This window comes from Cervus canadensis, chromosome 28 (genome assembly GCF_019320065.1).
Source record: "Cervus canadensis isolate Bull #8, Minnesota chromosome 28, ASM1932006v1, whole genome shotgun sequence".
Lineage (NCBI taxonomy): Eukaryota > Metazoa > Chordata > Mammalia > Artiodactyla > Cervidae > Cervus > Cervus canadensis.
In genome coordinates, this window is record NC_057413.1 from 42,693,347 (window position 1) to 42,708,644 (window position 15,298).

The 15,298-nt window shown below is 41.7% G+C and overlaps 1 protein-coding gene across 3 annotated transcripts in view; it reads left to right on the plus strand.

The window, feature by feature from the left end:
• RNF8 (ring finger protein 8) overlaps window positions 1–10,994 on the plus strand; it is a 35,984-nt gene extending 24,990 nt beyond the window's left edge. Inside the window, exons 5-8 of one of the 3 annotated variants that reach the window (XM_043449197.1) lie at window positions 436–525; window positions 2,308–2,415; window positions 4,599–4,803; window positions 10,523–10,994. In XM_043449197.1, coding sequence (XP_043305132.1) covers window positions 436–525; window positions 2,308–2,415; window positions 4,599–4,803; window positions 10,523–10,539 — 420 coding nt within the window. In that variant the 3' untranslated portion in view covers window positions 10,540–10,994. The remainder of the gene's footprint in view (window positions 1–435; window positions 526–2,307; window positions 2,416–4,598; window positions 4,804–10,522) is intronic. The other 2 variants (XM_043449199.1, XM_043449198.1) reach the window with 2 other exon arrangements.
• Window positions 10,995–15,298: the final 4,304 nt, after the last annotated feature.

A 15,298-nucleotide genomic window follows, 5' to 3' on the forward strand; every position in this document is an offset into this window, starting at 1 on the left:
GCTTTTTAAAAAATGCACATCCCATAACTGATTCACTTTGCTGTATAGCAGAAGGTAACACAATATTGTAAATCAACTATACTCCAATAAAATTTTTTTTTTTTAATGCACATCCCTGGGCCCCAAGCCAAACCCACAAAGTCAGACTCTCTGGAAGTTCTTCAGTTGCTTTGGGTGACCATGAAGGTTGGGTTATTTCCAGAGGGATTAATAGATTTGATGGCTTTCCTCCCTATCTGCTCCTTTCCCTGAAAAAAAAAAAAAAAAGGGCATTTAACTGGGATGTCTTGAAGAAACAGAAACATTATTTTGAAATTGCCCAATCCATTGATCTCTTGAACCCAAACTGCTGACAGAGGGAGGGACAGGCATGGTGGCTAAAAGGAACAATATAGTGCTGTGCATCTTGAGTATGTGTCTGCTGTGTTTCTGCAGTATCGGGCTCTGATGGAAGAGCTAAATCGCAGCAAGAAGAACTTTGAAGCAATCATTCAAGCCAAGGACAAAGAATTGGAGCAGACCAAGGTACTGGAAAGAAGAAGAAGGTTTAGAATTTGGTTAGTACATGCAATTCAGCATTTTCAACAGTGCAAGGATTGCTTTGGTGAATGAAGGGAGAGGTATGGCTATTCCCTGCCTCAAGGGAAATAATCTATAAAATTATTTAGGCCTGTAGAAGGTTCTGCCTGTAAGACATGTTTCCTTCCCTCATTCAGAAGCAAAATGCTGGGAATGTGCATCCTGCAGTCTAGTCCATTGTCTGTGGTAGATGCTCCTTCAGAGTGTCTCACTCACATAGGCTAAGGGGTGGTGTAATCAAACTAAAAAGTAGTTCATCTTGATGCATTTGTGTAATTATTTCTCACATCAAATCAATGACACTCTTAAATTAGGGGCTGTAGACTCAAATGCCCCCTGGAGTCAGACTGATAATAGAAGTGAATAAAGTGGCCTGGGTGTGAGAACACAGTGGGGAGCTGTGAGGTGGAATTCCACCCTCACCCATACCCCAAGAGGCAACTCTTCTCTGCAGCAGCCAGTTGTTGCCAATCAGAAGTGAAGGCCCAGTGTTGTTAGATCTGAGTTTTCCACAGAAAATGGAAATTCAGATGTTTATGTGAAGTATCCCAATTTTCAAGTAGTGGCAACAGGTTCAAATTTTTTGATGCCATGAATGCCAAACTAAATAAATAAGTCTATAGGCTGGATGTAGTCCACAGGCCACCAGTTTGCACCCTGTGATGGTAAATTAATGCCTGAGTCTGACTACATCTCTCAGCCCACCCTTCCTCAGGTACACATCTGGAGCAGATTACAGAAAGGAGGGGACTCTTTTTCCACTTGGTTTGCTATCCTTATTCTCTATTTAAATCACATAGTACTTTATTCCCCAGCCTCTAAGACGCCACCATATCTTTTTAAATCCAGCAATTCAAAAGTTTTCAAGGAACTTGACTCTAGTTATAAATGGGTCCATTTCCTCTTCACTGTCCTGATTAGTCTCACAATCTTTGCTTTGATAAGAAAAGAAAATAAAACATGAAAAATAACCTCTCAAACATACCCTCTTTTGGCTTTTCCTCTCCTGCATAGGGGCACTTAATAAATGTTGACTTTAAGAGAGCACACCTAGATCCTCCTTGAAAAGGGTGTCCACAAGCAGTCTGTCTCTTGGGGAAAGCACAGGGAAATTGCACGGCAGGAGTGGGGAATAACAAGCATCACAGAGCATGAGGCCTGAAGATACTTCAGCAGGTCATCTCTCCAGCCTCCTGCCTCCAGGCACCTTGGGTATTAACCTTATTTTGTAGGAGAGACAGCTGCAAAGAACACAGAGGACCTTATACACTAATTCAAGCTTCCTGCCTTTATGGACTGTTCCTCATTTCTTTCTTATCCAGTGAGCTCTTGGCTGCTTAGGATGATTTTGTATCCCCTCTGAACTGCAGTGTGCTATAGAATACCTAATGCCTTGTTCTGGCCTCAAATGGTTGGTGGGGTTGGTATGCTGACTTCAGTTTTTCTCATTTGGTTATTTTTGGGAAGAAGACCGAAACTGCGATACCAATACATACTCATAAAATCGAGAAAGGAAAAAGAAAAGGACGACAGTGCCCTATATTAGAAAGCAGTTCTGAGAAGCAGTAATCCTTGGGGCAAGAATTTTATTCTTGTGTTACTACGCCAGGGTAAATTTTTAATTTAGATTCTTTCTGAATCCTACTGCAGACTATTAATCCTGCTCTGTCCTGTTTTGCATTCTTGTTAGTTCTCCCGAATGACGGGTGGGGTTATATGTCTTTGCAGGAAGAGAAGGAGAAGGTGCAAGCACAGAAGGAGGAAGTTCTTAGCCACATGAATGACGTGCTAGAGAATGAGCTCCAGTGTATTATTTGCTCAGAATACTTCGTTGAGGTAATGATGAGCAGTGGCTCACGCCTTCTCACTCTCCCACTCCTGAATGGAGCCTCAGATACACAGACTGCTTCTGCTCTAGGGTAACATTCTGAAGAGATTTTTCCTCCAGAAACTTACTGTAGCTATTTGACTTCAAAGTGGCTGCTGGAGGTGGCCACTTCTCACTTCTCTTTGTGGTCTTCTTTACCTCCACTGGCTTTTTTCTTACTTCATTTGTTCTTGAGTTCTTTTTTTAGCAGAATCAGTGTTTGGGGCTATAATAAAGCCTTTATCTTTTTGTTGTTGAGGGAAAAACACTTTGCTTTTGAAGAACCATCTAGGGGCTGCCCCACCCTCCTACAGGTCAGAATGTCATATGTTTCCTACATTTCCAACAACTATATGCTGTTGGGTTTTTGTTGTGTTTTTTTTTTTTTTCCTAGTGTTGAGCTCCTGCAGGTTTTTTTTTTTGTTTTTTTTTTTACCTCCTGGGAGCCATTTGATTCTGGCAGATTCCTGAATTAGATGGCATTAGAAATTTGAAGTATCAGAATAAAGCTACTCAATAAAGCTAGTCTTTCTTTGCTCTGAAAGGACACAGTGCTGAGAGTGGGCGTGCAGTGCAGCCTTTGAACAAGGGGGTAAATGTCATTGCGGTATAATCACTGGGGATTCAGTGGCCCAATGGAACATTTTTCAGGGACTCTGAGGCTCCTTAAGAAAATGAAATATCACGCCTAGGATTTCATTTGTTACCCTGTCTTGTTTTTGCACAGACTCTTATTTTCACAAATTCTACCATTTGTGTCCAGTTCATCTTACACAATAAGTGTTAAACTAAAGTTGTTAAATGATAGTGCTTTTCAGACTCATTTAAAAAGAAAATGCATACACACACAGCTTCCTTTTTATCTGGTGGTCTTTAAGGAGATTGGGTCTATTAGCCTCCTGAAAAATCTGTCCTGGATAGACCTGTTTCTTTTGCTTTAGATCTACTTTGACTTCAGATCATAATTTCCCCCATAGTTTCTAGTCATTTGATTCCCTGCTTTGGAGAAACTCAGTATTGTTTCAGCATGACTTACTCACCTTAATAGAAGACGACAAGAAAAGGGGTTGGAATGAGTGATGATTTAGCCAACCCAGAGCATCTGCACGACATGTAAGAGACAAGTAACTTGATCTTTGTTTGGTTTACAGCATGTGCTGACCTTTCCTGCTGGTCATCTCTTAAAATCAGTGTTGGGAAAGAGATTTCATTTTAGTCAAGCAGGTTTTTAGTCCTGTTTATTGAGAATTTTGTCTCATTCTTTATTTTTACTTTCTTTTTTTGTATGTCTCATTCTTTACTGGGAATGTCTCCTAGTTGGCTTTCTGGCCTTCACTTGGCATTTGGAAAATAATACAAAGTTTGTGTTATTTCCCCCTGCTTTCCTAAAAGCAAGAAAGAAAACTTTTGAGCTCCAGGAAAAGTTATATCTTAGGAGATGTACAAAAATAAGAGTAACGAAGAGTATGGTTTATGTCTTGGAAAGTGATAAGGACGTTGGCAGAAAGCTGACCATTGGGGTTACTCAGGAGCCCCTCAAATACGGACCTTTTTCTGCTTTCTTTCTTCTTATAGGCTTATTGATATTACTTAAGGCACTGTCAGTTGAACCCATTACATTTTTTCTGATTTTGCTTTTTTATTCTTTTTCCGTAGCCTAAGTTCTTTTACATATACTTTTATACCTCCTACCATTTGGTATACTGAGTATTCACTGTGTGAATTAAAATTGAGGTTCTAATTCACCATTCACGTAAATTTATTTTTCATGAGAGAATAAGTGATGTATTTATACCAAACATTCACATGCTTTCTAGTCCTACTTAAGTCCAGTGACATTTATTTGCAGGGTAGCTAACACACGTTGGCAGTGTGAACTGAGTTGGTGGAACAAAATAAGACAAATCACCCTACCTGGAGCCTGAGTTTATGAACTTAACTTTGAGAGAAAAAACAAATCATCTAACGTAAAGCTTAAAATTTCACGTTCCTAGGAATGATTCTGATACCCTTTGTAAGCCCTCTAGATGAAGTTATGGTTAAATTTCCATTTAGTCTTGAGAACTAACTCCTTCCCTAACTCTGAGATCACAACGGCCCTGGGGAAGTAAGCGTCACAGTTCTAATGTGTGTGTTCACATTTCCATTATAGGCTGTCACCTTGAACTGTGCCCATAGTTTCTGCTCCTACTGTATCAATGAGTGGATGAAGCGGAAAGTAGAATGCCCCATTTGTCGGAAGGACATCAAGTCCAAAACCCGCTCCCTGGTTCTGGACAATTGCATTAGTAAGATGGTAGACAATCTGAACTCAGAAGTGAAAGAACGACGAATTGTCCTCATCAGGGAACGAAAAGGTGAGTGAGTATGAAAAGAGGTGAGTCCCCTCAACAGACTTAAAGAGTGTTTTGGATCCAGAAGAGTCAGGTACATGATTCTTGAGCTTAAGAAGGAGGTGGAAGAAATGGGGGAAAGTAAAGGAAGCTAAAGATAACAAACATGTAAGAAAGAGTTGAGGCAGAGTGAAATATTTGAGCAGCAGGGGATGGGCAGGCTTAGGTGTTTGTGTCTTAGTTATGGGATAAGAAAAGATGGGATTAGAAAAACACACGGGTGGACAACTTGCAGGCTAGTCACTAGATGGGGCTGTCGTTCAAGACAGTTCAGTAGCTGTCTGTTGCTCTCGGTGGGTTGCAGAAACCTTGGGTTGGGTACACAATAAATTATAAATAGGATGTGTCCAAGTCAAAGATTCACAACTTGGAAAATGCCAAAAAATGTGAAGAAAACACATATAGGTTCTATCTGTAAGAGTCACAGCTTAACTACACAAATCAGGCATAACTGTTAAGCCAAAAAGAGATGAATTTAATCCTATTCTGTTAACTTTGGGCTCCTAATAAACAAGTTTCTCAGAGAGAGTTTGAATAAAGAGATTAGGGATGTAGGGGTGGGTGAGTTTCCTCAAGGAACCATCCTCCCAGAGTGTCTGCTCCTCCAACCCGAGTGATCTCATCACATTTGGGGCCTGCTCTGCTGAGACTTAAATGTCCTTGTGGCAGAAGAATGTGTCCTGGGGCAAAGCACAAGGGAACCAGTGGATCAGAAGGGTTGGTTATTAGGCAGGGATGAGAGTTCACAGGAGGAGGGTGGATCTGATTATCATGTTCGGTCCCTTAAGAAATCCTGTACAGCTCTACCCTCTGGGAAAGCTCAGAGCCAGAGTACTGAGAGGTCAGTTGGTTGCAGATAAAGGGCCAGTCAGAGAAGAGGAACCAAAAGCTCACTGCCCTTCCAGGTGCTTCCCACCACCTGCCCATCGGGAAGCCATGTTCATGTATGTATTTGGATGTACCCTTTTCTGAATTAAGAGAAGCCAAAGGCTTAAATGCCACACTGCTAAGAACAGGATTTTCTGTCTACTGCTTTTTTCTCTTAGCCCTTCAGCAAATATCAGCCTCTTTGAATCAGGCCAGGAGTCTGATGCTGATTTGTCAGCAGCTGTAGTGTGGGATCGGCCCTGGTTGGTGAGCCGTTGCAGGGGCAGCTAACCGGTCACAGGGTGGGTGTGGAGCCTATTTTGCCCAAGGAAGACATTCTGACCTTTGGGAGGGTAGGACAGCTCTCAGGTGGTTCTTTGAAATCAAAGTATTTTCTGCTTTTTTGACAATTATGTGCTATTGGACTTTGTGCCCAGTTTGGAATCCCCATAGGTGTTTGTTTTTGTTTTTTAACCTCCTAGGAGCCACTTGATTCTGGCAGAATCCATTGCTGTTTCTCTCCACCTCTCATTAGTCCTTAACCGTTTATAGGAACACTACACTAGGCACTGGTATAAAGAGATAAGGTATTATCTCAGCTCTCTCAATCTGTGGAGGAGACAGAAAAGCAAGTAGGTAGGGTGCAAGTTCCATAATAGGGTGCTGGAAAACTGCGGAGAAGAGGGCATTCAATTTGACCTGGACAGGTTGGAGGTATGGGAACAAGCTTCACAGAAGAAGTGAATTTGAACTGAGTTCTAAAGGCTCTAGGGATGCTGCTTTCTAAGCAGAGGAATCAGCATAAGCACAAAGGCGTGAGAAGCAGTGAGCTGTTTGTTCCTCGCAGGGCCCCGCTTGGTGGCCCAGACAGGACATGCTGTCTGCATGGTGCCAGAGGAGCACGAGGATGGCCAAGGCTTAGGAAGTGTCTTTTGAGGTGCTGTGAATGCCTTCTGTTTTCTTCTCTCTTCCCTTCCTGAGAGGAATGCTGACCTGGGAACCCAGATTGGACCAAGCCTGTGAGCTTAAGTTTGCTGGGTCTGTGTGTGGGTGGGGATACCCATATACTTTCTTTTTTTTGCTTTTTGGTTTTTGGAGGTTATTGTTTTTATTTTTTTCTTTGAAGTAAAATTGATCTACAGGGAGGCCTGGCGTGCTGCGATTCATAGGGTTGCAAGGAGTTGGACACGACTGAGCGACTGAACTGAACTGAACTGAGTGACTTGATAGTTTTATACATTACAGAATGATCACCATAATAAGTCTAGTTACCATCTGTCACTGTACAAAGCGATTATAGTATTACTGATTATATTCCCTGTGCTGTACATTACATCCCTGTGACTTAATTTATTTTGTAAGTGGAAGTTAATTCCCTTCCCCTGTTTCACCCATTCCGCTGTCACTCTCCCTCCTGGCAACCACCAGATTGTTCTTTGTAGACTGTATTTATAAGTCTGTTTCTGTTCCGTTATGTTTGTTCATTTGTTTTTTAGATTCCAGATTTAAGTAAAATCGTATGGAATTTGCCTTTCTCTCTGATTTATTTCACTTAACAGAGTACCTTCTAGGTTCATCCATGTTGTTGCAGATGGGAAGATCTCATTCTTTTTTATGGCTGAGTAGTAGCCCCTTGTGTGTGTGTGTATATATATTTATGTATGTATAATTTCCTTATTCATCTGTTGATGGGCACCTAAGTTCTTTCCATATTGTAGTTGTTGTCACTAATGCTGCAATGAACATTGGGGGTGCATATGTCTTTTCTGAGTTAATGTTTTCATTTCTTTGGATAAATACGCAGAGGTGGAATTGTTGGGTGTTGTGGTAGCTCTGTTTTTGATTTTCTGAGGAACCTCCGTATTGTTCTCCATAGTGGTTGTACCAGTTTACATTCCCACAACCAGTTTACATTCTCCACAACAGTGGAGGAGGGTTCCTTTCTCTCCACACACCCATACAGTCTTTCTTCACCCAGCGCACTGACTAGGTTTCTTCTCAAAGGTCCAAACACGGTAGATGCATGCAGCCATTGGAAAGAGAAAGAAGGACCCTGTGTCCTAAATTTGTCTCTGACTCCCCTCACGCAGAGTTAATACTGCAAGGTGGATAGTGTCAGACCCCTCTTTTCTCTCTGAAGGCTAAAGCAGGTACCTTTTTGGTGACACTGGGAGCCGACGAAGTAAACTGAATCGGCCTCCCTGATGCTCGCGCTGGCTGAGAGCAGCTCTGGCACCAGCCTCGGTTTCTGCAGTTATCGCAGCGACTGCAGCTTCGACGTTTTCTCCAGAGACAGACAGAGGTGCTGAGGCCTGACTTAGGGAAACAGGTGCCAGAGCCGTCAGCAGCTTCAGCGGGCTGCAATGTGGAGTGTAGAGGGAATTCTCAGTTCAGATACCAACCTTCTTTGCCAATTGAAAGCCGGTTTAATCCCCAGTGCATGGGAATTTTTAAAGGACCAAATGTAGGATCTGGGAACTAGAATTGGCAGGCCTGTAATTGTCACAGTTCTGACACTGGAAGGGCCGTTTTCCTCCTGGGTAGGGGAGTGCTTATCACGAGTTTGGAGAGGAGAGTCTGCCTGTCTGATTTCACCAAGAGCAGTGCTACTCCAGGCCTGCCTGACTGGTTGGTGTCTTCAAGGCCCATATCCCCATGGGAGGAGTAATGCCTCATGATTGATTAGCCATAGATCTTCAGTCAAGTCTGTGAGGCCAGATTATCCGGAAGAGGGGAGGAGGAGGAGAGTGTAGGGGGCCAGATCCTGTGTTGGAGAAAGGGTGCCCTGGAGCTGGGGCAGATAATGAATGTTAAGTGTGTGTCGCATGAGCAGTTGCAGCCCTCTGGGATATTGACATGAGGTTTTTCTGAAGGAAAGACATTTTGTGACATGAGCTGGGGAGGTGCTGGAGCTGAGTCTTCTGTCAGTTGCTCCCCCTTCCCCGTTTGTTCTATTCTCATTAAGTGTTGGTTGGTTGACATGAGTGTTAACATTCTCACTTTAAGCTTTCCCTCGGAGTTTCTTTGAGTTGTGCTCAAAAAGACAAAAGCAGGTTATGTAGAATAAAATCTTGCTGGTCCTTCAGAACAGTGATTTTCAGTCCAGAGACTTTTTCAAATTGCAGCTCCCAGCTCCCTTGGTACTAAATATGAAAGCGAGGCTGCTAGTGGGAGTTGTCCATGGCCTTTCAGGGGTGTGGAGGTGGGGAGGAAGGTTTATGAACCGCAGCTTTCCTGAATCTATGAGAGAGATGTCCCTCCAGAGATTGGTGGTCTCTAGGAAGATTGGCTCAGGTGAGATCACATAGCCTGTGGCTCTTGCCGGCTTCCTGTAGGCTAGGAGGAGGGTGATCCAGACACAGGACAGGAGAAACTCCGTCTCTGAAGAGAGCACCTGGCAGGCTTTCCCTGGTTATTCCCCATCATCACCTGCTGAAAGACAGAGCCTCTTAAAGGACTGTGTAGGGAATAGCAGCAGTAACAATGTCTGCCAAGCTGACCTCATCCAGAGAGAATACTTGTTAGCAAGATGTTGTATTTTATGTTTTTTTGGCTCTACCTTGTGGGTTGCAGATGAGATCTTATTTCCCTGACCAGGGATTGAACCCGGTGCCTGCAGCAGTGGAATTTCGGAGTCCTGACCACTGGTCCGCTAGGGGATTCCCAACAAGTACCCAGTCCTGCACCAAGAACCTAGAGGGTCACGTGCATGAAGTCAGCATGCCCACCTGGTATAAGGACAGTGTTTGCCTAAGATAAAGTGGCTCTCAGCAAGATTGGCATGGGGTGGGGGCAGGTGTCCACATACATGCACTCACATAGTTTTAAAATTTATCCTTTGCAAAATTATCATGGGATCAAAAATTAGCAGATTTGTTAATAGAAGCTTTAAAAAAAAATAATTCTCCATCACCACCCTCTCATTTTTGCCCCTTCCTTTTTCCTTCCCTTCTTTTATCACTTACTGTCATTCCTTGCCTTGTCCCTTGATGGATGTCTCCTCAATAACCCTTATTATTCCCTTATATATAAATGTAATAACGCTTTCAATCTGCATACCAAAACATTCCACACTTTAATCTCAAAGTCTTGAGATTGCTTTTGGTGTAAGCCAAAATCCCTGTTTCCCTGGGATCAAGGAAGCAGAAGCTAATGGAAAACACTAGAGGCCAGTGAATAGCCCCTCCCACGCCCTCCCTCTCTGGACGGACTTTGAAGGGGCACCTCTCTGTGCCTGTTGCTGTATATGTATTTCCTTCCTTCCTCTGAAAGTGTTAACTGAAGATCAGCTTTGTGCCTGGCACTCTTCTAGGTATGAGGAATAGAAGAAGTGAAAATCTAATTAGTTAGATGTGATTTGTGCTTTCTCGCTAATAAAGCAAGAAAGGGACCAGCCGTGATGGGGGGAGTGTTGGCAGTTTTTGATAGAGCAGCCAGGGCAGTCACTGAGGAGAAGGTGGTATTTGAGTCACGTTCTAAAGGCGGTGGCCATGCTGCCGTCTGGGGAAAGGGTTTTGGAGGGACAGCATGGAGGTGACGTAGCAGGAGTAGAATGAGCGACGGGGAGGAGAACAGGAAGTGAGGTCGGAAGGTTGGGCAGAGGGCAGGCTGAGTAGGGATTTATAGGCCTTTGGAAGGACTTCAGCTTTTACTCTGGAAGAAGAGAGGGGTGGGCTGTGAGCAGAGTGATGTGATCTCACATCTGTGTCTTGATTCACTGGCTGCTGTGTGGGGAAGGGGCTGAGGAGGGCAGCAGGGAGGCCAGGGAGGGAAATGCAGGCTCCTCTATTTCTCTCTCTTTTTTTTCTCTCCAAAGGAAAGAGATTGTTCTGAAGATGGTGCTCCAGGAGTGTTTGACAGACTGCCAGGCACTGGGAACTTCGGACGGTCTGGAGGATTCTCTTGGACAGGTCTTGGGCAGCTCTGAGAGCGTGGGATGGAGCCACTTGGGACAGACTGAGTTAGGAAACCCTCCATCACGAGCCTATGCCTGGGCCATCCCTGCTGCCACCATTGTCTGCAGCCCCGACTGCTTCAGGGTACTTGAGAGACTCTGTTTCACTACATGTTGTATGGGTTATATATTTCTGTTGTACTTTTTAAGTTTGTTATTGTTATTGTTTTGGTACCTCAGAAGCACCTCTGTTGACATTTGTTTGGGACAAATTGGGTATTACCCCTATTGCTGCCCCCAAAGGCAAAGGCAGCCTATTTGAGAGGATGGCATACCTCTTCTTTGTGAAAACAAGATGTCATTTCCTGAAAATAAAATGTAAAACCGATCAGTTGCTCAGCTGGGCTTTGGTATATTTATCTTCCTTTCCTTCCAGCTCCAGACAGTCTCACAAGTAAACACTGGCAGCTCATAAATCGCAACCAAGAAAGTCACTGTATCAGATGATATACTCAAGTGAATGTCTGCCTCAGAAGCCAAGCCCAAGATCATGACCGCAGCAGATGGCTCTGTTAAGCCCCTGACTGGCGTGTCTCCTTTTCATTTCAGAGATGAGTCACTGCTTCCTAGTTTGGGGCTGGAGTGAATTCCCTTCTTTCAGCTGGAGTTCCAAAGTATCTGTTTTACCTAATGTCAGAAAACACAGGCAGTGATTGTCTGAGAACCTGATATGCTTTTTTTTTTTTTTTTAATTAAGAACCATTTCTCTTTTGCTGCTTTCCTGTTTTAAACAAAACTAGTTTGATGTTTGGGAAACAGAAGCGTAGGAAAACCTGTGGTATCCTTGGTTACCAGTGATGAGAAGGAAGGAGAACACAGGCAGCTGCAGAGTAGTTATTTAGAACAAGGAGCTCCAGCAGGAAGCTGGTTGTGCATTATGTCATTCAGTGATTTGTTTCCAGATGGAAAAGTATTTTCCTCTCCCGTTTTCCTGCCTGCCTATAGAACTGTTCTTTGTAGTTCTTTACTTATATTACAGGTATTTCATATCGATGTAGGTTTTTCCGTTATTGAATCTTCTGTATATTGGGATTCTGGTGTCCCTAGTCTTCACTTCCATCTTTCTCAACAGGATTACTGATTGAAATACTGGTGCTGTCAAGGAAGAATAAGTTAAACATAGAAAATAACACTTTAAAAATAGGCATTATAAACCAACACCATATTGTAAAGTAATTATCCTCCAAGTGAATAAAAATAAATTTTTTTTTAAATCTTAAAAAAATAGCCATTACAACCGAATCAAAAAACTCTGGAGAAATAGAAGGACAATTACTACCATCTTGATGTAACAGTCTCCTGTTTATCCCCTGTCCATGTGTTTTGTTTATACATTGCATGGGATACAAATATTTCTAGAATTGTACAGATACTTTTTTTAGAAAGGAAAGGTGCTTTTATCAGAAAAGCTGACAATCTGGGGAGATGGCAGACTCATGTCCAGAGACCAACTCAAAAATTCTGGTTAGCTGTAACAGCTTATTTGTTTTTGTTTTTTTATTATTTTTTTTTAATTGAAGTACAATTGATAACAGTGTTGTTACTTTCTGTGGTGAAGCAAAGTGAAGTGAAGTCACTCAGCTGTGTCCAACTCTTTGCAACCCCATGGACAGTAGCCTGCCAGGTTCCTCTGTCCATGGGATTTTCCAGGCAAGAATACTGGAGTGGGTTGCCATTTCCTTCAGTTGTATATACTTTTTGTTTTTAATATTCTTTTCCATTATATTTTATCATTGAATATAGTTCTCTGTGCTGTACACTAGGACCTTGTTATTTATCCATTCTGTGTATTATAGCTTACATCTACTAACCCCAGCCTCTCGCTCAGCCCCTCCCCTAATCCCTTTCCCCTTGGCAACCATAAATCTGTTCTCTGTGCGCATGAGTCTGTTTTGTAGATAGGTTTGTTCATGTCATATTTTAGATTCCACCTGTAAGTGACAGCATATGGTATTTGTCTTTCTTTTTCTGACCTACTTCAGTTAATATGATGCTCTGTTTGCATTCATGTTGCTGCAAATGGCCTTATTTCATTCTATTTTTAATGACTGACGAGTATTCCATTGTATATATGTATCACATCTTTATCAATTCATCTGTCAGTGGATATGTAGTTTCCATATCTTGGCTATTGTGAGTAGTGCTGTTATGAATATAGGGGGTGCATGTATCTTTTTGAATTAGAGTTTTGTCTGGATATATGCCCAGGAGAGGGATTGCTGGTAATTCTATTTTTAGTTTTCTGAGGAACCTCAAAACATTTTTCTATAGTGGCTGTACCAACTTACATTCCCACCAACAGTGTAGGAGGGTTCCTTTTTCTCCACATCATCTCTTACATGTTATTTGCAGAGTTTTTAATGATGACCATTCTGACCGGTGCGAGGTGGTACCTCATTGTAATTTTGATTTGCATTTCTCCAATAATTAGCAATGTTGAGCATCTTGTCATGTACCTATTGGCCATTTGTATTTTTTCTTTGGAGAAACATCTAGGTCTTCTGTCCATTTTTTGATTGAATTCTTGAGTTGTATAAGCTGTTTGTATATTTTGAAAGTTAACCCCTTACTGGTTGCATCATTTTTATTTTTGTTGCCTTGGGAGACTGACCTAAGAAAACATTGGTACGATTTATGTCGGAGAATGTTTTGCCTATGATCTCTTCTGGGTGTTTAATGGTGTTATGTCTTATGTTTAAGTCTTTAAGCCATTTTGAGTTTACTTTTGTGTATAGTAAGAGGATGTGTTCTAACTTCATCAATTTACATGTGGGTCTCCAAGTTTCCTGACACCACTTGCTGAAGAGACTTTTTCCCCTTGTATATTCTTGCCTACTTTGTCGAAGATTAATTGACCATAGGTGTGTGTGTTTATTTCTGGGCTCTCAGTTCTGTTCCATTGAGCCTCACATGTCTGTTTTTTGTGCAAATACCACACTGTTTTAATTTACTGTAGTATTGTCTGAAGTTGAAAAGGTTATGCCTCCTGCTTGCTTCTTTTTCTTCAAGATCACTTTGGCAATTCTGTGTCTTTTACAGCTTCATATAAATTTTAGGATTATTTGTTTTAGTTCTGTGAAAAATGTCATGGGTAATTTGATAAAGATTGCATTAAATTTGTAGATTGATTTGGGTAGTATGGCCATTTTAACAATGTTAATTCTTCCAATCCAAGAGTTTGGGATATCTTTCCATTTCTTTGAGTCATCTTCAGTTTCCTTTATTAGTGTTTTATAGTTCTCAGTGTAGAAGTCTTTCACCTCCTTGGTCAGGTTTATTCCTAAGTATTTTATTTTTTGGAGTGTGATATTTGAAAGTTATTGTGTTTTTTTCTTACATCACCTTTGTGATGTTTTGTTGGTAGTGTAAAGAAATGCAGACAACTTCTGTGTGTTAATCTTGTATCCTGCTACCTTGCTGAGTTCATTTATAAGTCCTACTATTTTTCTGTGGCGTCATTAGGGTTTTTTATGTATAGAATCATGCCGGGCTTCCCTGGTGGTCCAGTGGTTAAGAATTCACGTCACACTGCCAAGGACACCAGTTCAATTCCTGGTCCAGGAAGATCCCTGGGTGCCTTGGAGCACCTAAGCCTGTGCGCCACAACGACTGAGCCTATGCTCTTGAGCCCATGCTCTGCAACAAGGGAAGCCATCACAGCTGAAGAGTAACCTCTCTTTGCCACAAATGGAGAAAGCCCACACGCAGCAACGACGACCCAGTGCAGCCAAAAATAGATCAACAAATCCATGTAAAAAAAAATCATGTCATCTGCATATAATCATCTGGTAATAGGGTCACATGTTTTGAAATCATTGGTAATATGGTTACACATTTTGAAATCAGAAGGTACAAAAGGACCTAGGGTGAAAAACCTTTGTCCCCCCGTGACACGTCCCTGCACAGAGGTGATGAGTGGTGCTGGTTCCTTGTATATTCTTCCAGAGATGTTCTTTGTCTATACAAGCAAAAACATACATGTAGGCCTTCTTTCCCTTCTTTTCCACAAATGGTAACAAATTGTACACTGCTTTGTACCTTGCTATTTTCAATTACATGTTGATGATTGGTCCATGTCAGAACATATGGAATCTTCTCTTTCTGTATTACAGCTGCCTATTATTGTTATGTATTTGTACCATAAATTTGTTTTTCCAGTTTTTCTCTTTTTAAATCTTAAGTTTCTTTAAACCCTTTACTCTTTCTTCATACAACTCTCAAAGTCCTATTAAATATATCTCAGAATATATACTTTCAACCAAAACAAACAGGAAAAATAATAGCAACAAAAATGACATAGACCCCATAAAGTGGTATATGAAGAATGAAAAAAAGGAAATCTGGAAATTCACCTAGTGGGAGTTCTCTATTAAAATCAAGGAGTTGCGGTCTTTTTAAAAAAAAAAAAAAAAATTATGGCTATAGCTTTTTCTAAATGTTAGTAATGGTCTAGTAAATCTGGTTCCATAGTAATCTGACTACTTCCATCTGCAGTTCCAATAATCTACACTGAAATAAGAACAGAATCTATTAGGCTCCCAATTCCACCAAACCCTACAGTACAAAACTTCAGTAAAACCAAGGCAGAGTATCCAAGGTAAAATCAGTCTGCTCCCAACCAATCAAGAAAAAGATATC